Below are 25,178 nucleotides of genomic sequence, written 5' to 3'. Positions count from 1 at the left end.
TTTCTTGTTTGAAATTTGCGTAATATTACGACTTATTTGGCAACTATACTGGTCACCGATTGCTTGATCCATTTTAAACATCCACAAAATTAATATGGGGCTGAAAAAAAAATGATACAGACCCAGGTTAAAACAGTACATTAACAACTGCCATAAGCAGACTTATTAATACATTCAAATAGCATTGAGGGTTGCATAAAGGAAAAGCCAAAGGAATCCAATCAGTTCACGTGTAAGCAATCTTTATTACGTGGATTTATAATGAAAATAAAAATGGCAAACTTAATCTTCTTACAAAGTAGACATCACTCGCATTTCTTAGCTAGGTGTACATGGTTCCAAGTGGGAACTTTGAAGCCATGTTTCATGGTAGTTACTTAGCTCTGCATTATTGCGTCAAGTAACATGAAATCGGTCTCGGCAAGAGATGCTCGGGAAAAATTACTTTACTAGATTTCTTGGCAAGCAAAGTCGAGATCTAGTTACTGCATCACAACATTCCCACTGCAAGATGAGACTAGACAAATAAAGTTTATGTAACGAAATCCATTGCACGCATAGTTTCATATATATTAATTGTTAGTGTGATGCGAGGCATTTGTACAATAATTTCATTAGAAAAATCACAATGTATACTTGTAATGAGAAACAATTTATATAAGCGTAAACATTTCAACGGATATCCATCTGGTTAGGAAATACAAAATCCTAGATAGCGACTTAACACAAAATCTTGATATGGCAATACCGCAAATTTTGAATAGTCTGAACTACAACGACACTTTTTCGACAATACAGGCTTCTATTTGCGTGCCTTCGCTGACCCGACGGCACAGTAAACATCACTCGACGCCAGGCGTCGTTTGGCCGATCACCCTTTTATCCTGCCACAACAAATCACAAGGACACTTCCTACACCCTCGGAGACAACGGCATGCACCAAAGTCTCCAATCGTTCACCATACAGATCATCGTCCACAATTCATTACATGCGTCACTCTCGTATCACAGAACGAGAGACCCACCACAAATTCCTCCCTCACAAAAGCAGAGGCGAGGCGTCTAGGCGTTTGCTATGCCACTCCCACCAGGCATTAAAGATGTCTCTCGGAGAAAACAATTACTACTCCAGCCAGGGATTACAAGAGGCAGAAGCATCCAAGAACTCATTTTGAAAGACCCTGGGGCCGCTCAGCTCTCCCGGATGCAGCGACCTGTTAGGATTGCGGTGCAACACGATTAAATGCACTCTAGGAAACGCTTGGATGTTGATGAAAGGCGGTTTCATACATCCAGAAGATATTTCAAGGTCAGTTTTGCTACAGGCAAGGCTACAACACTCGAGCATCTCCGCTACTGGGGCACTGAGTCAGAGCTGTTTCTCGGCGTTCGATAACTGCACAATCCTTGGTAGATGCGACGAGCTGCGAGTACCGACCAACTCGGCAACTGCCGAAGACGTTGCCTACAAGAAACCCGAGTGGTGGTAAGCCTTTCTCACTAGGTCACCGCACAATGCAACATGTGCAGGGAACAGCAAGGATGGGGTTGCCGACCGTACGGTGGAACTAGGAAGCTTTCGTGCGGAGCAGAATCGGGATCACGCCAAAGGCGGGGCCGTAAGAGTGGAGTGGTGGCGCCACGGTCTCTGGAACGCACCTTTGGCTGGTGTGTTTACCGCCTGATCCCGCCCATGCATCCCGCGATGCAAAATAGCATCACAGGAGCCTTGCGTGTATGCTGTCAGATGTCGCAATCCTGGCAGCTGGTCGTCGAAATGCCGGCAAAAAAGGCAATGGGGTCGCCGTCGTTGCAGCGTCCCACCTTGCATCTGCTTCGGCTTCCATCGACTGGCTGCTGCGGCCACCTCTGCCAGGATCGTGGAGGGCAAAAGTGTGACGCCTGTATACAACGTCGTCAGGGACATCGGGGGACCACTTTTGAGGGCGCGGTAAACACACCAGATGGGGACGCGATCTAGACACCATAGTGGCGCCCGAGATGTTGGTCCCATCGCTCGGGGCCTAGGTGGCCCTCAGCTGGGTCATAATGTCTGTGTAGACCTCTCCAAAGACTGCCCTGTTGTGGGTCACCAGCCGGAGGAAGGTTCCCGCGATCTGCGTCAGCTCCTTTTCCAGGGTGGACAGACCCGCGGGGATCTTAGTGGGTCCCACGCTGGCGGACGATAGGGTCAGCTTGATGAAGTCCAGGATGCGCATGGCTGATGTGAGGACAAGGAGGCGCACATTAGGCTCTGGCCCGCTTTAACCGGCCCACTTTAGCGAGCTCTCTCGCTCGCGTTCTAGTCAACGTTCTCGGGTTAGACACAGGGATGGAGACTTTCGGCTTTTAGGAAACTTTCCGATAGTAGTAGTAGCTCAAAGGATGTTAAATTTACAGATAGCATAAAGACCTCCAGCTCCACGAATTAAATCATACAAAATACAGATGGGGCAGAGGTGTCAACCTTTCTTTTAAAAAAATGTCAGCACATTGGACGTCTTGCGGCTTTACGTGCGCCACACGAGTTGTGCTAGTTCGCCGATTCCCAATTAGCATCTTGGGTAGGGAAGGCGATCGAGTACAGAAATCCGACGAGTACCTAGCCTTTCCACTAACCAAAGTGCACGCAGCACAAGTGACAGCTCAGCTCAAGCAATGACAAGAGCCCCAACTAGTCCTGAAAATATGCAACTCAAAAGTCCCGTTCCTGAAAGGCGCCGAGGGACAGTGCAGCAAGTTCCGCAAGCCAAGAATAAAAGGGTGTGTCAAGTCTAAAGCTTATAGAGTAAGCAAAAATTAATTTTCTCTTCAAAACCACCTTTTATAATTTGGCAGAAAAATTTACGAAGCAGGGAAGGCAACTGCAAGGGCAGTGAAAGAAGTCAAGGGGAAGTGCAGAGATACCCCAAAAGCCGGCAGACGTCACACTTGAATAGTAGACTTGACAATACATGCAAAACGAATCCATTAGACATCTTGCCTCCCACGAGAGAGGCATCATCAGCATGTGCACAGCAAATGCAAGGGCCTTTCTTAACACAGGAATATTTGCAGGTGCCAAGGTCAACTCTGTTTTTAATGAAAAAATTTATACATATAGTACACCAGCCAAGTTTAGTTTTTGGTGACATAGAAAATATTGGATCAAAAAAATAAATCTGGGCAACGATTTGGCTGTAACGTCATATCTCAGCAGACTGGGCCCACCAGCCAAATGCCTCAACTGCCCTCCCCCAAGCCTCACCCACAAATCTGCCCCTGGCTATTTGTTGGGAATGTCCATACAGCCTAGAGAGAGGGAGGGCCATGGCGAATTCTGTTACAAGTCAATGCATCAATGGCTCTCGCAGGTCCAAACTCTCCTTCTTTACCAGGGCCACAACGATCTTGGCCAGAGAGGAGCAGTGGGGTCCACGAAAGCCATTGCTAATTCGGTGCGCTTGTTTGAATTTTGTCTAGGAGACGAGACTCCTTGAACTGTTCAGCACACATCAACCCTGGAGTCCGCCGAGACGGAGCGTCCGACTTACTGAGCAGCTTGCGTATGTGGTGTTCGGCAGAGGCCATGCTGACCACCTGGTCGTACAGCATGCGCTCCTGGCTCAACTGCAGCGGGGCAAAGCCATGCTTCTGCAGGCTCTCCTGCACCTCCTTGATGGCCTGGCTGGCAGCACACTTCAGCTTCTCCGTCAGCTCTTCCTCGCTGCAAAACCAACCAGCGAGGGTTCTTGAGCACACTACCAACATCGTCTCGGAGGCACTCGGTGGACGCAACGGCGTACGTAAAAAAAACGACTAGCCAGAAAGGGGCCGGTTACAGTACTGGCAGACAACAGAAACGGTGAAAGTTTCGCTTCAAAATAGGCCTCCATGATCCGGAATTTCGTTTTAAGATGTAATCACGCAAAGTAGACACACATTTCTGTACCTCGATCAGTGCACTTTTCAGACAGATTTATTTGTTAAGGACACAGAGTTCACCATTTTTCCAAACCAAACACAAAGAAAGGTGGGTGGATGTGGCTTTATCTGCAAGCACACTTTTGTGCAGGTACCCAGGCTTGGAGGCCCATTTTGAGTAACTGCAGTTCCAACTCAAAACTGAATGCAAAATAGCCTAGCTTTCCGAGTAATGCTTTGGGTGAACCCTTTCTTTAACATCATTGCTTTTGAAGTGAAAAGCAGTCCAGCTGAAACTGGATCGTGGAACTGGTCTCGGCTGAAACCAGTTCCCAGCTGAATTTAAATGAATTTATCTGGGACCAGTTTCATAATTTACCCGAACCCTACTGGATCCAGCTGGGACCAGTTCCATAATTTACCCGAACCCCACTGGATCCAGCTGGGACCAGTTCCATAATTTATCCGAACCCCACTGGATCCAGCTGGAACCAGTTCCAAAATCGATCTGAATCCAACTGGATGCAGCTAAGACCAGTTCCATAATCCATCTGATTTCAAGCGTATTCAGCTGGGACCATAGAGTTCATATATACTAACCCCAGGAGAAAAAGTTTGCCATTTTCCCACGCATTCTGGCTGCCACAAGCAACGGAGCATGGAGGCAGACCTTTAGAGTCTCACACATGGTTACCAACTGCATTCACTTTCACGAATATAATTATCATTAAAGCAGTTTCATGAACTTCAACGATTCATATACTTAACGGTGGAAAGGTATTCGCGTTCCTTTTGAAGCTTTCTTTTTGCATAGCCGCGCAGGTGTACAACATCGCATCAATGCAAAACTAAACCAGATAAGCTTCGCGCTATGGTTTTGATAGGCGCACCCCAGGAAAAAGGGAACTGCGTAACCACCACATTTCCGAGATTTTGACAGAAGGGAAGTTAATGTAGAGTAATGAGTATATTACTTTTTATAAGCGTTAGAATAGCTCGGAACTTAGTTTACAACATTATATCATCACCGTTTATATTACTGAGAGTTTTCAATCTTCGCGATTACCACTGCGACTGTCGTCCTTCAGCTGGCAACATTGGTTTCTTTCTCTCGAGTTCTGTCGCGCTCTTCCGAGATTTTTCACGCGAGACTCCAGTTGTCGGCGCACAGGATTCGCCACTCCTCCTCACCCACCTTTACTCCCCTGGCTGGGACCAGTTCCAGATTCCATCTGAATCCAGCTGGGACCAGTCCCATGATCCATCTTGTTATGCTTAGCCTAACGGAAGGTTGAAGCAACAACCATGGGCAAAACAACACAAAAAGAGAACATGGCCGCCCTACTGTAACAGTCACACCATGCTTCTGTAACTGTTCTCTTCATGCCTTTATTTGTCCAAGTAGACGAATAAATTCCAGTTAATTACCAAACATAACATAGTATAGCTGGATCCAACTAGGATTAGTTCCACATAATCAATCTCAATCTAGCTGGGATCAGTTCCATAATCCATCTGAATCCAGCTGGGATCAGTTCCATAACCGAGGTCCCAAGGCCGTGGCAGCGTTCCTCACCTGCACTTCCCGCAGCCCTGGAGCAGCAGCCGGGTGTGGCTTCTGAGGTCCTCCTTGAAGTCCGAAATGTCCTGCAGGGATGCCCCACCCACACTGTGCGTCACCAGCAGCACGCTGGCCACCAGGGCGCACTCTTCCACCTGGGCCCCCAGCAGGGTGAAGCGCTCACGGTCCATCGACAGCGTCTGCAAGCATGCGGCAGTCAGCCGTGAGAGACTATTCCATCCTTTCCCAGTGTTAAACCCTACGCCGCATGTCTAGTCTCATAGGCACAAAGTAAAGTGTGAGCCCAATTGGTTCTTCAAAGGGACTGCATAAATCAGCTTCTGAATGTATTGTTTTATGATGGAATATACAGAGGTGCCCATAGGTGGTGCATTTAATATTTAGAAGTATGAAGACATGAGCTCTCCTGATTAAAAAAGAAAGAAAAGGACTTTTTTTAGGGCTAGATAGAACACACATTTTTTGTACATAAAAATTTGTCAGAAATATTTTATGTAGTTTGACGCAATTTACATGAGGGCAGCCCTGCTCTAAACCTTGCCCGGTGCTTAGCTAGCTAAGCACCTTTCCTCAGCTATCAGTAGTTTGAGAGATGAATGACGTGTGGAATGTTTGTTCATGGTGTCTACCAAAATGTTTTCTTCAAATTCCCTGACTTTTCCAGGTTTTCCTGACTATCTTAATTAAATTCCCTGACCCACACCCAGAAACAACTACTGACACCAAAACGCAATATATTATAGGCAGACACTATTCACAACGTAAAATATTTTATTTAGGTTAAATAAAGCAACTGTCTTCACTCTTGAAGATGTTTGGAATACAGCATTGACCAGGGCTTACTGTTTCAGGGAGTTAATTTCTTCGTCGAAACGAGAAGCCTGCAATTGGCTCGTTTAGGACCCTTTGCTTCTTTTGTTGAAGCTCCTTGACTAGAGAGGCCACTCTCTTCTTCTTCCTTTCGGCTTCTGATGCGTCCAATCTCTCTAGCCTCTTTCTTTGTAGCTCCTCCTTCCACTGGGCATTGGCACCACAAACCATTTGCAGCATCCTGTTCGTAAGATAAACTTTGGCCACCCCTCCCCTTGCTGACACTCCATCATACACCACTCTTTGGGCTATCAGCGAATCTTCCTTGAGGTTTTCGACAAGGCACTCTTTGTTCACAGAGAAACCCCGTTCCACAGCTGCGTTGCCATGAGACAAGCGGAGTATTAGCTTGACAAACAAAAATAGCTCTTTGTGGTCCCGTGAACACAACTCAAACCAGAGGGTGTCCAGCCTCCGCTCTTTCCTGTCAAAGTCCTTCAACGCCACCTGTACAGAGCTGAGTGAGCATATATCTACATAGGAATGGTGGGTTCGCTCTGCTTCCAAGCCAGTCATCCACTGGTGCTTCCTTAGCACCTCCAGTGCAATGCACAGTTGTTTCTCACCAACCTCCGGGGACAACGCACTAGCCGGATCCAAGCAGCTTGCACCTCTTGTCAACTTGTATTTCAAAGGTGACCTTTGCATCACTTTTTGTGAACACCTCTTCACGAAGGAAATACAGTCTTTTTTGAAGCCGAGCACAGTCAGTTGCGGTAGTTTCTGGATCTTGCGAAGCTCATTTTCAGCAGCAAACCCAATGTCGAATGCAGCAGCTGCAACGAAGTTGTCAGGCTTCTCCAAGTCGATCCTAAGCAGCTTGGAAGATGTGTTGGCAGCTTGTAGGATATCTTTCTTGACGACTCTAGCCAGCAGTGACCGTAAGAGGCGATCCAACGCAGGGGCAAGGAAGGGAAGCATGGGCTTGTCTGTCTAGAATTCAGTTAGAAATGGCTCAAGTTATTCAGAAATCGAGAGCATAAACGCCAATTTCACTGGCAGCATCTGGTCACCTACTGCCTTTTCAACAGTGCTGTAGCTAGCACATGCTGGCTTTTTTTTTTTGCTTCCTTTGAGCATTCCACAAACTTAACCAAGTTTGGACTAAAATCAAGCGCTCTCGAGATCACCTTGCTATTCTCCAGCCACCTTACTGAGCAGACCTTCAACGGAAACAGAGCACTTCCCGTGAAGTGGACGTAGTCTGCCCGACGTGCCGGCACACACTAGAACAGGTTATAGCTCCCACGAAGAAACACTACCAGATCCCAGTGCGTCGCAGCGTGACCTGCCTTGAATGCACCGCTGACGACGTGGAGTCCACAGCTTCCAATGTTCAGGATCTGGTGATTGGTGTCGGAGGCTCCAAGTTCTTCTTTAAGGGACCTCAGAAACTTCAAATTTACATTGGGTCCATCCATTGACACTTGTAGTATCTTTGTCTGCTTAATGACTTCTGTGCCTTTCCTGAAAGCAGATGCGAGGTCTTCTGCGTAGGTGTGCCCCAGGAAACACGAAGCTAGGTAGCGTGTTTTTACAGTGGCGTCAGTTTGGTCCCAGTACCTGACCAGTACATCCATTTGTTCTCCCTGGGTTACTTTGTTCAGTGACTCATCAAAAGCAACCACCAGATGTGGCACGCTAGAGAGGCTCGCTAGCAACTTCTCTTGAAAGTATGGACCGGTGCCATGACATATGGTGTATCCGACTTTGTCTTTTCCAAGCTGCATTTTTCTGGCGAGGCAGATGCTGCCGCTGAACGGAAAGAACCGTGAGTCATTGTAAGGAGCATTAACTGGGCGCCATATTTGTGGGTGATGTCTAGAGTGCATGCTCTGAACGAGCCCACATTAATAGGCTGCTAATACCGGCAATCTTGAGGGTACGGAATGCACGTTACAAAAGAACTGTGGAAGCTCGCCATCAGGACGCGCTCAGCAGTCGCGCACACAGCTATGGCCACCAGTGAATACTTCCTATAGTGTTCAAGCACCACATGATCTCAGCCTTTGTGACTTCATCCTTCAATAAAAATCCACTCACCGACGTCTTCACAGACGGGCTAAGAGCTTCCGTGGCGGTGGATAGACGCACTGCCGGAGCGCTACAAGCACTAGCGCTACCTCCGGACAAAACGCCCGTTGCTGTCGAGGAAGGCAAGTCCTGATTTGATGCAGTCTTGAAAAATTATACGATTGGGGTCTGGAAAACGCTTTGCAGAGATTTCATAGCAGCTTGATGTTTCTTACCCTCAACATGACTAGTAATCGCACGTTTCCCCACGTTGCTCAGGGAGAACTTCTTGCAGCACATTGTGCAGCGAGCACTATTTGGATAATTCGGAATGGGCCGAATCCAACTCGCATTCGTGGATATCTCCGGGTTTGTCCAGTCGAGGCTGAGGGAGTACTTCTTCGACAGCGACAAAGTCACTTTCACGTATCTCCACTTCAGGAAAACAACACAGTAGAACGCCAAACCCAAAGCCACAAACACACGTGGCAGAGCTCGCGGAGTGCAGGAGTTCAGTTGCGTTTACGGGGACCGAAAACATATCTGACAAACGAATGGATTGCTAGGCGCGCGCCATATACGGCTCTGGCGCGCACCTCTCAGAAGGTAGATGAACCGACGGCAGTTCTCTTCTGAATGAGTGGTGACTCGCGCCACCTAGTATCGGCTAGAGTAACTGTTTCTTCTGCGTCACGATAACGCCAGAGCGTACTAGAGCAACACCACTTGACAGTCCTGACTAGAGTCACGAACTAAGCAAAATAGCCGCTGCCACTCCGCTTCACTAGTAACTCTTTAGCCCATAGCGCTTTAGCCGTCATACTTAAGTGTTGCTACTCTAAAGTGTAGCTTATTTAGTGGCTCTAGAGTGTACTAGAAGAACGACGAACTGCTATGCCCTGCACATGCTCTCCAGTGAAGCGCAGCGCGTGGAAAGTTGGCGTGGCGGCGCTGCGCCTAGGGTGCCTTCATGAGTCGCACCTGGTTCGCGGTAGAGTGACTTCATGTTCGCTTTCGCGGCGCTAGCGGCATCCTCCAGCGTTCGCATCGCGGCTGGCTCACAGCGCGTCCAGCTGCGTGTAGCGGCGTTCATCAGCGTTTGCAATAGCCGCACTCCACGTCGCTGCATCGTGTCCCAAGCTAGCTCGATTGCAGCGCCGCCACGCCAACTTTCGACATTCGGCACTTCAACCAGACCCGGCAGCTCGTCTCGTTCAGATGTTTCTAGCCCACTCTAACAAAGTGCAAATCACGCGCAGACGTCGTGCCGCCGCACTTAACTGCGCTCGTGCCTGCCGCTTCTAGCATGAGTGGGCGAACATGAGATAAATTCCCTGACTCGGCAACTTTTTTTGGAACTTTCCCTGACAATTCCCTGACTTTTCCAGGTGTCTTAAAATTCCCTAACAATTCCCAGTTTTCCCGGTCGGTAGACATCCTGGTTTGTTCTAAAATTGTCTCCCCCTGCCGTGGTACTCTTTTATTAGACACCATTTTTTTTTTTTTTTTTGTGTGGAGAAACAAATTATATAGATAGTCATTATTTCTTTTCTTAAATATCAAGATTGGTTGTTTTTGTTTCTTTTTGGTTTCAAACGATAACAGGCATGATTGCTGGCATTTACGGCGAGCATTTGAAACACTGCATAGCTCTTTGAGCTTGCCTGTTCTTACGAGTGCGAGTTCCTTCACATTCACCGAAGTTTTTAGCGTAAGATAGTCTCAACCAACGTAGTTTGCAGCAAACAACTGTCGCAAGTACCTGCCTTTGGAAGCGCTGTGCGGGCGCTTGTTTTCGTAGAGGGACTGGTGTGAGCCTAGCATCCCATGTCAGCTATTGTGCTCGATCATGATTGATTTGTTCGTTTGCGCGTTTTGATGCTCGATAAATCTGTCGGCGCCTGCAAAAGCAACCCTGCTACTCTGAGAATCGTGCAGTTGTCGGGACTGCAACCATGGTTTCAGTACTGAGAGGTAACCTAGACAGGTAAGAATTTGCAAGCCATTTGACTGGAACAAATCGGGTGTTTTCCTCGCGACAGGCTTGTCCAGGTATGTTTCCATTAGTTTGCTTTGGAAGGCACGTAGCTATAAAAGTTTGAGCAGCGCACCTGGCTTCCTAAACCAAATATTTTTATGTTGCTTTTTAACTGTTCGTCATGATGGCCACCCACCTTCCTCACGGACACTTTGCGAGGAAACAACAAGAACAGAAAAGCTGAAAGGACTGCATATTTTGTTGATTTTTTTGTTAGTTCTTTAAGTTGCATTTTATTGCGCATCAACAGACACTGACAGACACTTGTATTAGATCGTAGCTTGTGCACGATGGAACGCTAGAACACCGTTTCATGGTCGTCTGCCGATCGTCGAGGACAGATTCAGACGGGAGCGAAATAGCAGACACACAAGCGACAACGGAGGAGGAAGCACTGCTTTCATGGCCACGTTTGACGGGTGCTCTATGGGTGGTTGTAGAATGTGTCCTAATTGCAGACGACGCCATACGCTGCTGCGCGTCTGCCCGCACGACTAGCAGACGGTCCTGACAGCAGGCTAGAGTGCACCGGACGTTGTGACAGAGAGACATATGCCTGCAAACATGTTTAGTTAAGCAGCCAAGCCAATCCAGTAGTAATGGGCGGGGCTATCATTCTGTGGGTGGGGCTACCATTCTGTGGGCGGGGCCTAGAGAGGGTAATGAGCTCCACCTAAATTGCACCTAACGTAAAAATATTGGTAAAAAAGTTTTTTTGAGAGGGGGCCAGGGGGGGGGGGGGGGGGGGGGATTAAGGGAAAAATATGCATTTCAGCCATTCAAGCCCTTTAGAAAAACATGTTTTTTCTCATTTTAGTGGTTTTATAAAAGGGAAGACAAGGACCTAGCATCCCCTTTTCCCCGGCCCTCACCTCAGGGTACTCCCAGCTCGGGTCCCAGCACAGCAGCTGGATGTAGGCCTTGGCCAGCACCACCGCAAACGGGGGCCCAGATGCCCCAGGCCCGTTCAACACAGGGTCCGGGCTGTACTGGGCGCTCAGGGCTCGCAGCTCCTCATGGCTCCTGCGCAGCCAGGCCCGGGTGTGCACCAGGGGGTCCAAGCCGGGGCTGAGCAGCGCCTGGGTCTCCAGGTACGTCCGGAACTTCTCCCGGGCGTAGCCCACCGAGTGCGACTGGATCAGGGGTCGGGCCTCCTGGATGGTGAAGTTCACCATGTCCAGCTTCATCACCTCCAGCTGGTCCATGATTCCCCTGCGGGAAAAGGGACGGCGCGGGCCAGGGCGGGATCAAGGCGGGAGTGGAATGTTACAAATACAGCGTGTTAACTATCGTCTCCGAGGCACTTCAGACGACCCACAGGAATCGGTTTTTCAACGTATACCATGCTGAAATTAACTACAAAGGTGCAAGCAGGTGGAAGTTTACAGCGAAAAAATTAAAAAATACACTTAACTCATTAAAAAAAAAAAAACTTATTTTGGACAATTTAAGCCATCACTTCACAGACAATGGATGTGTAGGAATAAGCGCTGCTGACAGATGGCGTACGCCGCGTCTAGAGCGCCGGCCGATTCGTGTTCTTTTGCGAGATCGTCTGCTATCAACACGAATCGGCCAGCGCTCCCTCAACGCCGTGTGCGCCCTGTCGGTAGCACTTCTCTCTACGCGTGCATCATCTGCAAAGTGGCGGCATAGATCACCCAGAACAGGCTCTTTTTTTGTTTTGAACGAGGCAAGTTCATTCCTTGATCTTTTCCAACTTCCACCACTTGCTTACACCTCTGTCGTGAATTGCAGCGCAATTCGTTGAAAACCCGGTTTTTGCGGGCCGTCTAAAGTGCCTTAGAAGCAGTACACAGGCTGTTGACTACTTTCAAAAACCCTCGCATACATGGGCGTGTTGCATACCTGGTTATGCCACGGTGGCAGGTTTTTAATCGCCCCAATGACAATGTGGTGCATCTGAGTACTGCGTGAAAATGAAGTCTGCACTCGCTTGCATTGTGCCCATTCGTGTTCGTGGGTGTCCCCGTTGAAACACAGACCTGCGGCAGCCGTAAGGGGACAGCCTAGGCTTAGCGAGGAGCAGGAGTATGGTCTGCCACGTCCCATACCTCTCTGGCAGCCCATGGCTACCACATTAGAGTGCAGCATGATCCTTCCGGCTGACGGGCAATTTAAGAAGCCCAGGACATTGAGAAGCCAATGGAACAGGACGATCAGCCCAGTATACTCCTTCCATGCGTGATCATCGTCCTGTGTTTATCTGCGCAAAAATCCGGCATGTCGGGAACCCTAAAAAGTGTGCCCCAGCATTCTATCCGTATATAGGCAACACCTAGAGTAATAAATTTAAAGAAAGTCGCATAATTGAAAATGCAAGAACTCTATTTGGTCGCGACGCAATGTCGTGAAGCGAGGATAGCCAACCGAAACTTGGTGGTCAACTGAGTATTGCAGGTGCTTGGCATGGCATGTGGCCCCTAGAACTGCTTTGATTGAGGAAGAGGTCTGAAGCGGCATCACAGTACTGAGATTACCTGGCCGGGAATCTTTTTGTCACGCTATGGGAAAGCTTTTCCCGGAAGCAAAATGAAACACCAGAGGCAAGCTGCTGACGTTTGGAGTCGACCAATCGGGTTTCTCAAAAAACTTAATGGACGCACGTGGTGTTGAAAAGATGGGCGTGGGTTCTACAAACCCGTTGTAAAGATGGAAGATTAGAGACGCCGTCTGTAACTAAGACCCGAGCCATACTATATCTAAATAATTCAAATGCCACAAAAAATTGCTCCATCTGCAAAAAAAAAAAGAAAAAAACATCAAATTTTTTTTTTTTTACATGCATTAGTGTTATCTGTAGTGGCAAACTTTACTGGGCTAGAAACCACCAAAGTTTCCAGAGCAGCAAGTAGCGTAGTAAAAGCGGTCGTCAAACATTGTTCCCTTAAATCTGAGTTGCATGTCGATTTGGAATCCCTGCCCTATATTTATTATACAAGCCACATTCATTTTTTTTTTATTGTCTGGGTTTATTTAGTAGAGCAAAAAGATAATTTGGGTTTCCCAGAGAGCTTCTTTCTCAGTTCTGAAATACGTCCCAATAGGCAACCAATGGGAAATTTGTGTCGTCTGCATGCGATGGCAACAAAGACCGGACTTGATGGGCGAAGCCAGAGCATTAGATATCGCTCCCACAGGGGCGTCATTATGACGCTACGCACGCAAGTTGACAGATGCCATCCGACGTTGGATATTATGCTTGAAAATTTATAAGACGGCCGACCCCATTGAGCTCTGGCCGCTCCAGCAAGGCTATGGCAAGCGTTGCCTATCGCACCGTGGACGAATTTTGTGTTTCGAGCCGTACGTAGACACCGTAAGTTGTGTGTGCTATTGTATGTCATGCTACAGAGAAGAGTTTGAGAGGGAATCGTTTGCAACCTTGATCGGCCGAAGTCGCGTCCCGATATGCTAGCCAAACGACGAGCCACGACTATGTTCTCACTTTGACCAGAAAAGTGTTGGCCCACTCGCAGATAAAGGACGAGAAGGCCGGTAATACAGTAGACTCCCGTTAAGGCGAACTCGCTTAAGTGGAATCTTCGGATATGTCGAACAAAGTAAGAACATTTGGTTAGTTTCCCATAGACGCATGCAAAAAAAATTTTTTAACACAAACCGCTTTTGCATGCGCGTTTTGGTTAACTCGAACTTCCATAGATCCCCTTCGCGACGGCACTGCACCGATGGCGACGCCGCGCATTGCGTAACGGCAGTGTTCGGGAAGGAGAAAGGAGGAGAGCGCCAGAGTGGAGAGGGTGGTCGGGCCGCACTGGAGCTGCAGATACAAACACGCATGCACCGCACACGCGCGAGCGTACCTGAACACAAATTACGGCGTGAACTAAACTAAACTCTTCTTTTTGAAACAGGAAGGTTCTAAAGGTTTTCTCAGGAACATTGGCCACATGTCGTCTTTCATTGTTAGACACCGGTTTGCACAGAGGAGGAGGCAGTCAAAAATTACCGAATGGATCGGTTTCCCCCCCCTCCCAGTGGTATGTGAAACATTTTTTTTTCTTGTTTTGCAATGGTAAGCCCAAAGAATGTCCCTTTTTAAGTATCTCTTTATTGTAGGCCTTTTCATTCTGTGTTTATTGGTATACAGCAATTTAGAAATGCCCAGCATGATAATTAGGGCACTTCGGTTAGGACGAACATCTGATAACTTGAACAAATTTTCAGGGTCCCTTCGTGCTCGTCTTAAAGGGAGTCTACTGTACAAGCAAAACGAATCGCCTTTGCATACTTGGGGAGTGGCGTTTCAAGTTACTGCCGAGGCAGGTCGTGGTAAAATAAAATATAGAAAAACTCATGACTGCCAGTGGTGGGAAATATGAAATACTACCGTAAAATACCGAAGGAGTGCCCACCCCACTTTCACTGAAAACTGGGTTAACCTAGACATGGGCACTTGTACGGTCAAATTGGGCACTTCACTCGTAATTTGCAGAATTACCAAGTTTGGGAAATGTTAATAGTGGGCGCTTGAACAAAGCGGGTGCTTCTGCGGCAGTTTACGGTAAGTCCTACGGCTACACCGGCAAAAATATGCAGCTTAAAACGGACAGGTAAACGGTCGAGAGACCTTACGCACGCATACCTCCTTGCTACTGACTTCGTAAAGTCCCGAGTTCAAATCCCCCATGGGGCTATAACTTTTTATTGCTTAGCTTTGTTGAATTATAATGACAACCCACAATCAGGCTTCACAACCACATTCCACAGCAAAATGCGAGCCGTGGCGGGGCGTGGTTACCAGACGACAGAAGACCCGGATGCGTTTGAAACCGAAATTGCACTGCAACCGCGCGATGTAGGGCCATACGACTAACGCAAGAACGCCAATAAATAACTCAATGTTTTAAGATTGAAAAGTAAGATTAAAAAAATGGGATGCAGCAAACATTTTCTGACCGGCGATACGCTGGCTCTGCCATAATAAGCTGCTCTGAAGCCACACTCACACTGCTTATACGTAGCACAAAAGACAGTCTGCAGATGCTTAGGCGTGTTTATTCCTCGTATATGGCGGCCCTGTCACATCGCCCATGTAACAAACTGTCTGCAGACATGTTCGAAGCATATATTTGTATGAAGCAAACGTGTTTAGAATATGCCTGTGGCATGTCCATATACATTTGCTCGAGTAATGGCCGCACTGTTTACGAACAAAGCCAGTGGGTCTCCTTTCCCACGGAGTGCGGGGATAGCGAATCACCACAATTGGCAGAAAAATGGCAGCGATTTACAGGACAGAGACTACGTCTTCATGCGAAAATTCTATCTGCTCAGACAGCATTCTTACAAAGGATCGTGTTCTCGACCTCATTATTCGCCGCATTTTTTTATGCAGAACGCGACGATTGGCAATACAAGTGTTCTGCGGGCAAGTAAAGGTGAGGGCCTCGTTTGTAAGAAGTGCAGCTATTACTCGAGCAGATGTGGTACTTCTGTCGCCACGTCTGCAGCTAACTCCGTGTCTTTTGTATAGTCTATGAGCAGAGTGACCGTGGTTCGTGCGAACACGGCGTGCTCCCACCTGAAGAGCGGCACCACCCCTTCAATCTTGAGCAGGTCCCGCACGCTGGCGTCCCTGACCGGGGCGCACATGCGGGCCATGAGCGAGATGAGCAGCCGGGCATAGTAGCCAAAGTCGAGGGTCCCGTGCTCCGCCTGCTGCCGCACCAAGGCCACGTCCAGTCCCTCCATGATCTCTGCACGCAGGCTCGTGTTGTGGGGGAGCAGGAGCCCCAGCAGCGTCTGCACCCATGGACGCGCCAACGTCCCTCAGGGCACCCTGTGTGCTGGTAGCAACTTCAGTCTTTGGCGGAAGCTCGGTTTAAAATGGAACCTTAACATTTTCAGCCCGTTACACAAATAAATTTGTTTGCCCTAACTCTCCGTCAATAAACGTAACAATAGACACAAATGCCAACCCCTTCTATTTTGTTGTCTTTCGTGAGAGTGGCCTTCTGTACATATTTCCTTTCAAAGGTCACATATGAACTGGAAAAAGGTCAATACTGGCAGAAGCATGTTGAATCAAGCTCTCTATTATCTCTCACAAGTTGTCCTCAACGCTAGCAAAGCTACGGACATGAGACAGTGGCTCTGCAGAACGCTTCGCGTGCATAAGCATTCACGCGTGGAAAGACTGCTTTTGGAAACCAAGCAGTCGGGTTCATGCCTTTGCCAGTGACAAAGACGACTTGTGAGATGAAGATGGGAGGCTCTCCAACGCCTCCGAAGGTGAGGCCTGGCAACATACTGTACAGAAGAGAGTACAAGAGAGCAGACCTCCTTGGCTTCCTGGAGGAGCTGCATGGCCTGGTCATAGTTGGGAGGACTCTCAGCCAGCTGGTCTTCCAAGACCTGCCAGAACGCCTGGTGCAGGATTTTCTTCACCTCATGCTCCAAGCTGCACAGCAAAGGCCTCGGCTGAGCCCCTTCACAAACCGTTCAGCCAAATGGCACGCCCATGTGGTGAGGCTAAGGACACCACATTGAAGAAAGAACCCAAACAACTTTAGAGGAACTGCTCTTCTGTATCGTGACACCACACGGCAAGTAGCAACAATCCTGTCAGGTCCGGGAGGAACACCTCCCATTTCTTTTCGTAGAGGTACTACTTCTTTTCGTACACTGCTGATCTCAAGAGGCTGGCGAGGTCATACAAAAAAATTATCTCACTGATAACTTAAATTGCTTGTGCCATGCTGAAAGTGCCCACTATTCTCCGTACCTCTTCTCTGGGTACTCCTGCTTCTTCAGCTTGAACGTGTCGTCCATGACAATCTCGTGGGCAAGCATCATGTTGGTCACTCCGTTGGCCGTCGTCATGATCTGTTCCAAGGACACAAACCTCGGCGGAGACTCTGTGAACACAAGTTACACTCCCTCAAGTCTCCGTCGTGTCTAAAGTTGACGAGTTCTATACTTTGCTCACCTTAAGCTGAGACTACAGCCAATGCCATGAGCCTAAAACATGAGGTCGCAGCGTTCGAAACGTTCCACAGAACGAGCGCTCGCCCTAGATATACACGTCTCAAAGCCAGGAGTGTGGGCTAGCTCGCACTTTAGGTGCAGTCTCAGCATCAGGATGATTGAAGTATAGTCTGCGGTACATAAACAACCGCTGACATTGGTTCATTTCAAAGCAACATCCGAGGACACGCATGGGGGTATAAGGGCAGTGGCAGGCCGCAACGGACCAAGCTACTTCTTCAGTATTTGAAGCAGTATTTTACCTTCTGTAGCAGGTTCTGTCGCAGGCAAAATTATGGTTTGAAGCAGCCACTGACATTTTTGGACCAGATGCCAACATCTGTTAGCACATCAGATGAGAATGAAAAAGTGATTGCATAACGAGTTCATTTATGATAGTGATTAGGGGTTCTTCTTTTATACTTTTAGCATATTACCACTGTTTGTGATAAGAATAGATGGGGCGTAAAAAGAACACAGCTCTTCTTAAATAAGGCTCTAGTCGGAGTAGGTTTCATTTACAATGGGTATTAAAAATTGGTTGAGAAGTGAATCATAGCACAACACTTCATTGGAATAAATCCTCCCTCCCCTCTCCATCCTACACTCAGTAGTTTGCTTAGCACGTAAAATAATTTCTGTAATATGCCAGCAAGAAAAACTATAGCCGCTAACATGTCTACCAAGAAAAATGCATCCCATAAGTTTAATGAGCCTGCCAAACTCAACACTAATACCATAAACTGCAAAAATAACCACCCAAAACTATGAAAAAAGAAGCCTCTACTTGCGCTTCAAATATGACCCTGCTCTTTAGTGGCATAGGAACCAGAGTTATGTCAAAGTTTGCTGCTCTCTCGATCGACAGCTACATGGGAACTACCATATTTATTCAAATAAATAGACCAGTGTTTTCTTCTCTCTCTCTCTTTTTCCGCTCATTTCTTTTTCTTTTTAAATTAGAGATTAACTTTTTAGTTGAAAAAAAGAAGTTTGACCTGTAATAATCCCGAACCTAATTTGCGCAGCGGCTATCACACTAAGTTCCTGACATCGACGACGTCGTCTGGAAATTTAGACGATGTCGGCTATCGGCCAGCCGGCACATCAACCGGCCAGAGTGGAATTGATTCACAGCATCAAAGCGCGACATCATGGCATTCGTCATCTCCTTGTACGAGTTCTTTCGCCTGCTAAGCCGATCAAGAGCAGCGAATGTCCTGTGACTTGTGCTTTGAGTATGTGTGTTTGTGGTTGTTTGAGTTCGAGGCTTCGACTGTGCTCCGACCCAAGAGGAAACAAACTATACGGTGAGTAGAGACGCTGTGAAATTCCTATTTGTACTATTTTTTCTTTCCTTCTACTTGTCTGAATATCAGCAGGGTCGACCAATAATAAACATCCCAGGCGAAAATTTCTAACTGGGACCAGTTGGCACCTCAACTGGTTTCAACTGGGACTAACTGGTCCCAACTGGGAATCAGCTGGGACCAACTGGGGCCAGCAACTAGTTTCACTCCCAGTTAGGAATGGAATAAACCGGGACCAGTTAGCTTGTTGGAGGGATTCCCAGTCGGACTTCAAATGGTTTTCCTATTCCCAGTTCACCTGGGGCAACCAATTTAAGAAAACTAAAAATACTTAAATTTTTAGATTTATACAAATAGGAAAATTTTTAATTACTAAGTACATTTATGTATTTATAAAAATAATAAAAATGTAATTCACTAAATAATTTCTTTTAATTGGAAATTATGATTAGTGACATAAAATGTGTTCACCAAAATGAACACTTAGTGCATATAATAAAAATGTAGTAACGCAATTATTTAAATATTTACAGTATTTTTTTTTCTTTTAATAAATAAATTCATCTTTTGGCCAATCAGAGCTAGCCGGCCGCCGTGGCACGCGGGTGCGGATTAGTGGTACGTGCTGTCGTCAGATGGCGCTGCATGTGCTACCAACGTCAGACGGATGCAGTAGAGAAGGGTTGCCATCGTCGAAGTTGACATCGTTATAAAAACGTCAAAACCACAGCTGCGCTTCTTTGGACCCAAATGTACACACACCATGGTGACAGCGGTGAACTTCGAGGATGGAAAGATGCAGTTCAGCGATCGGAAGGCACCCAGGAAAGACCAGACGGAAGAGAAAACCGCCGCGGACAGCACAATGAAGAAAATGGCGGGAGGTCTACCTCAAAAATGTTTGACTGTTGTGACAGAGTTAATTGGAAATGTTGGATTGCTAGGTGGGAGCGCTACCACATCGTATCAGGGCTTTACCTCCGCAACGCGGGAACACGGGTGAGCACCTTTCTTCACGCGATGGGGAGGGGAGCTGAGGAAGTCTTCACTAACAGACGCCAGAGGTTGATCTTTCTTTATTTCACGAATACTACCTCTGAAAAAGCGATTCAATCATCTCAACAAGTGCCTAAACCCGGAAGCGTGTATGTCACTGAACCTATTATTTAATTTTATTCTCCAAGTTTTCGACAATAAAGACTTGTCAACCTTCCATTTTGTGCCGTGTTTCATGGTTGCTGGAGTTGGCACCAGCGGTAACTGGCACCAACTCCAACTGGGACCAGTTGTAACTGGGACCAGTTGTAACTGGGACCAGTTGTAACTGGGACTAGTTGTAACTGGGACTAGTTGTAACTGGGACTAGTTGTAACTGGGACTAATTCCAGCTGGGACCAGTTGCAACTGGGAATTGTTCCATAAACCAGTTGGAACTGGGACCAGTTGGTCCCAGTCGAAAATTTTCACCTGGGATCCAATTTATTTTGCTTTAAGCCCATCTCGGCGTAGGCGTGGCGGAATTCTTAGCAAAAACGGCTTTTTAAAGCAAGTTGTAGCAGACTTTCGTTCATGGCACAATTTGGCGCAAATGGCACAGCGCTTCGACCGTTGCGTCTTTCAAGCTACACTCCAGTCGTCAGTTTGCAGCCTTACATAGACAGTAAAAAAGGAAGGTGCTCTCAAGAAATATCCCTCAGCATGTGTAAGAAGAGGCCGAAAGAACGCCTTTAAGACTGCATAGGGCTTCGGATTTTTTTCCTTTGCAAGAACAGACCGGAAAACAGGTTCCAGTGAGCTTTTTGTCAGTCCAGATTTACTAGACAAAAATTTTAAATTCAACCCCTCAATGTTTATACTTGTTTTCACCTCAAGAACCGTAGTAAAACAAGTCCGGCTTCCCACGGAGCATTACTAATTTCCCCCTTTATGTAAATAATTTAGACATATGTAGGTGAATTGTAGATTAGATATACAATACCTTATCAAGACATACACATTCCAAACACCAAAAGTCATTGCTTTTTCTTCAAAGCCAAATCTCATAAGAACTACTTCGCACCGCGTATGAACAATGCGCAAAACTTGCTTCTTTCTTGAGGTGAAAGCAGGTATAGAAGTGTGAAAGTCTTCGATCAGGCACTGCTTCCTCTACACTCTGTCCGCTGCTAAGCAGCAGGGCACAGGAGGATATGGGTCTGCTGAATCAGCCAATTAATTATAACTAGGGTTCGGAGTTTTCGGTTTAAACCGATAAAAACCGATAAAAGTACGCCGAATCCATTTTCGAAAATTCGGTTTTAACCGAAAAAGGTCAGTTTTAGGTTCGGCATTTTCGATTTAAACCGATAAAAGTACGTCGAATCCACTTTCCCAAAATCAGATTTTAATCGGGAAAGGTCACTCTGACCTTCCAGTCGTACCGCAGAGCCGTAGCGAAAAAGTGGAACGACAGTGTCTATCGAAACGTGTCCCGATGTATGGGATATAGGGATGCCATCACGACGTTTTGGTTTAATCTGCGCATCATCAATCGGAACGTGAAGTCCGAAATGCCCTATGACTTTGCCATGTACGAGCGTGTTTTCACACTCGTTGTAAGGAAGACTGACTTAATTCAAGCTCTGCATGTTGTGTTGTGCTTCAAAACGTCGCAGTGCTTCAAAACGTCGCACCGTGTCTCTTTTGGCGGTCACAACTGGTTGATTGGCCGATTTTGGCTTAGGCAGCGCTTCGTCTCCTCAGCCTCTCAGTGCCTGCAGTGTTAGCGCTGAGAGGGCATTCTCAGGGTCATATTAACAGGAAAAAAAGAGTGCGGACCAATGAGGAGAACCTGGGAAAGTACATGTGCGTGTACTATAAAAAGATCACGTAATCCTGATGCACAGAAGGTAAAGTTGCATGTTTTTTAGGCATAGGCTTCTTATCTGACTTGTTTGTACTTCTGTGTTTTTTTTTCTTGTTTCTTTTGCAGTTGCACACATTTGCAAAATAAAGTGTTCATTTTTTTTTTTACAATATATCTGTGCTGTTATTCTTTGAATGATTACAATTATCAGAGCTGCAAGGGTCATCTGATTCGGCGTCCTTTGGTGTTTAATTTATATTCACCGAAAAAAGCCGATAAACTTTTGGGGGCATAAATATACGCCGAAAAAAACCGAAAATTGAATTTTAAAATAAACACCGAAAAAAGTACGCCGAATTCTGAAAAAATAGAAACCGAAAACGCGGAACCCTAATTATAACCCACCTTTTATTGCCCAACCCCACTCCCAGCATGAGAGTATCTGCAGAAAGCTTGAACACATGGTGCCTGACAATTCACTGTTCCAAGGGGCACATATAGCTTCCCCCACCCTGCCAACTTACTGCTGAACAGAGTTTAAGTACAAGCTTCAATGTCCTCAGCAACATTGTTTGGCCAAGCATGCTTCCATCAACCACACATCCAAAAACTACAAGTTCCGGAGGGTTTCACATTCCAGTTTGAATTAATGCTCTCGGACGTAAGACAAGACTGAATGACTTCCGTTTTGGAGAAATGAACTCGAAGGAAACAACCTCCCAATTTCATCAAAAACAAACTCTGGGGGAAAAAAAAACCAACACCCCCCCCTGGAGGACTTAACCGGAAGGACGACACTATTGCTGTGGTTCGGACGAAAGAGTCGGCCGTACCTGGGACGAAGCCATGCAGGCTGCTCAGCGGCTCGGGAATGTTGTCCCGCGACTTCTTCTTGGACGGAGACCCCTCACTGCCGCTCGGCCGTTCCTGGCCGTCGTTTGCGCCATCTTCCCGCTCGTCGTCGTTGCTGCTCTTGCTCGCCGTGTGGCGGCAGGCTTGCCCCTTGAGGGGCCGCTCGGGCGACTCACCCAGCCCCCTGTCGTCATCTTCAGAGTCATCCATGGCTGCCAGTCTCGACCCCGGGATGCAAAAGATGGCTCCTGGGGAGAGAAGAGACAGCAAGTTTTCCGGAGTTTTTCACTCAAAACACACGAGTGCACTTCTTCCCGAGCTTTAAACAAATGGGAAGAAATGTTGCCAAGCAATCCGCATACAAAATTCAGTAATATAGAAAAACTCTCACATACAGATATATGTGAAGAAGATATGTACTAGCTAATTTGTAACCGCGGAATGAGCTCATAATTTCCTCTACAGCAGATAACACATTCATGCATGCTTATTTTATAAAATTATGATTTAACAGCCTAACACACTCTAGTTTTTCTTCCATTTGCTTACAGTACCGATTTGGAACTATGCACACTCCCATGAAAAAGGGATATGAGGCACTATTGATACAAAATGACAGAACGGCAGAAATTAACCCTTAAAATGAAACAGTCCCGGCCAAAATGGGACGTCTGAAAAATTGCTCACAGGTGGAGCCACAGGAGAGATAATAAAATCAATCGTAAAAAGCAATTTTCAGGCTTTCACCACTCCTATTTCCCTACTGAAATACATGGATGAAGAACTTGGAGATATGTGGAGCCCTGCACGGATAGGAATTTGATCATCCGCATCCGCAGACTTCGTCTCCACATCCGATCGGCATCCGCAATGCTCTTAAATAATTGTATCCACATTCGAACCGCATCCGCGAAATTCAGAAATGTATCCGACTCTCAATCCGCGCATTCATTTTACATAATAACATCAAGCATTAATAAACCTAAAAAAAAAAAAATCTGGATGGTGTCCTGTAAGCCGTCGGCTTACCTTTCTACAAAAAACTCTTTGTGTAAGAATACGGTGAAAGTCATTTTATTGTATCCAGTTTGATCATATTTATAAAATAAACGATCATCCTCCCAGAGACACTTTGCATCGCTCGAAAGATGATCACAGTTATTAGATCTTCTTGGGAGTTTGTGACACTGACGCTCTGTCCAGTATATGCGGTCCTTTTTGCTTTGTAGAACCTGCTTCAAGCAGACGCATATTTTTTAAACATGAACGTTGTCGAAGGACAGACTAATAACGTTGTGTCCTCTTTTTTAGGCGAAACAATAAAAAAGTGGGAGAGGAAGGGCACTCACTCAGCGAAGAAAAGTATACTCGTGTATATATGGTAAGGCGTGAGTACACTACTGGGAAAATATCACAGTATTCAATAATGGCAACACCTCCTATCAGTTTCAGTTTTAAACGTGAACCCTCAACTGCATGCTTGGAACCGCATACTTCAAAATAACTCGGTGCCAACTGTCGAGAAAAAGACAACGCACACGCACGCAACATTTCACGTGTCGAGGTTGCTGTGTAGAAGAAACAGAATATTGTCAACACGCACGAGTTCAGACTGGTTCGCCTCTCGTAAATTAATACTCGCTAGTGAGAAGTCTTTCTTCGTTGGTGCACTGGATGCTGGGATGGTATGCACAAACTGCACCACGAAAATGAAGTACGGAAACTCGTGCTGGCGCAAGTTCCACCACTCCTGAGGATTGAATTCAGACTCCTCAATATATACTCGTAGGCAAAGAAGCCACTTGCAGGTTTCTTCTACTTCCTTGTGGCTTGTATGTGTTAGCTTTTTTCGCCCAAAGAATGTTTTCCGCTCCTTCCCTGCCAAAGAAGAACACACTTCCCGGGACGACTGATGCTCCTGCATTCTTTGCTTTTCCTAGGGACAGTATTTTTGGCGAGATAGAATGTTCTAAAGCAATCTTTAGTGAGAAACAAATCTTTAAAGGGATACTTCAACGAAATTTTAAATATTCCCGTCGTGTTCAAAAATAGGTTGATTATGATCCACAATATCCGTAAATGACAATCGCAAGTTTGTATTTTGAGCCTGGTGGCTGTATTTTTCGTTATAAACGGCCCACTCTGCCAAGCGCTCGGAGAAGGCCCAGCGGAGACCACGTGACATCCAATGCAATCGTGACGTAGGTCGTCTCGGGACAAGCAAAGCTACGGCGAGGCAGACGTCGAGAGGACGGCCTCCTCGTTCCAGCCACCGAAGCGGCTGCTTTTGTACGAATTTTGAGTGACGGGTTAATCTTCGATAATCTTTTAGGCGGACAACAGCAACTTCCGCGACACACAAAAGGCATTCTCGGGAAGAGGGGAGTTCCTCCTTTCCCCCTTCCCTCGTCATGGCCGGAGGCGAGACAACCTCTGTCACTAGCTATCAAGGTTCCTAGATCGGCCTTACAAGCGAGGCGTTAGTGACATCCACCAGGTGCTCTTTGCTAATTATTTAATTTCTTTTAAAATTCCTTTTCGTGACTTTTTTAAGAAGATACTGGTATGTTCGATGTGATGCTGCTCCTTTGAACATATATGGACCAAAAAATGAGCGCCGTAATTTTGTTGTAGTACCCTTTAAAGGGACACTGACAGGGTATTTATGCTCGCCGAGGTTTTTAGTTGTACGTGACATATGAGAGCTCAACTACCCAGAACAGAATTTGCGGCTCGAAATTCGGTTTCTTTCCG

General features: G+C 46.7%; 1 protein-coding gene and 1 pseudogene across 3 annotated transcripts in view; both read right to left on the bottom strand.

The window, feature by feature from the left end:
* Window positions 1–225: 225 nt before the first annotated feature.
* The window catches only part of LOC8037754 (T-complex protein 11-like protein 1), a 42,207-nt gene continuing 17,254 nt past the window's right edge, over window positions 226–25,178 (bottom strand). For 2 of the 3 annotated variants that reach the window (XM_029992384.4, XM_029992385.4), the window contains exons 2-9: window positions 22,406–22,672; window positions 17,176–17,308; window positions 16,731–16,851; window positions 15,973–16,193; window positions 11,279–11,618; window positions 5,480–5,664; window positions 3,534–3,706; window positions 226–2,221 (exon numbers count right to left, since the gene is read on the bottom strand). In XM_029992384.4, the coding sequence (XP_029848244.2) occupies window positions 2,025–2,221; window positions 3,534–3,706; window positions 5,480–5,664; window positions 11,279–11,618; window positions 15,973–16,193; window positions 16,731–16,851; window positions 17,176–17,308; window positions 22,406–22,634 (1,599 nt within the window). In that variant the 5' untranslated portion in view covers window positions 22,635–22,672 and the 3' untranslated portion in view covers window positions 226–2,024. Of the gene's footprint in view, window positions 2,222–3,533; window positions 3,707–5,479; window positions 5,665–11,278; window positions 11,619–15,972; window positions 16,194–16,730; window positions 16,852–17,175; window positions 17,309–22,405; window positions 22,673–22,973; window positions 23,033–25,178 lie in introns of those variants that run through there. The other variant, XM_029992386.3, reaches the window with a different exon arrangement.
* Window positions 7,525–8,721, bottom strand: LOC121837664 (annotated as a pseudogene).

This window comes from Ixodes scapularis, unplaced genomic scaffold, assembly GCF_016920785.2.
Source record: "Ixodes scapularis isolate PalLabHiFi unplaced genomic scaffold, ASM1692078v2 PGA_scaffold4__175_contigs__length_147842914, whole genome shotgun sequence".
NCBI lineage: Eukaryota > Metazoa > Arthropoda > Arachnida > Ixodida > Ixodidae > Ixodes > Ixodes scapularis.
Note: the sequence above shows the minus strand (reverse complement) of the source record. Positions and strands in the feature narration are given on the sequence as shown.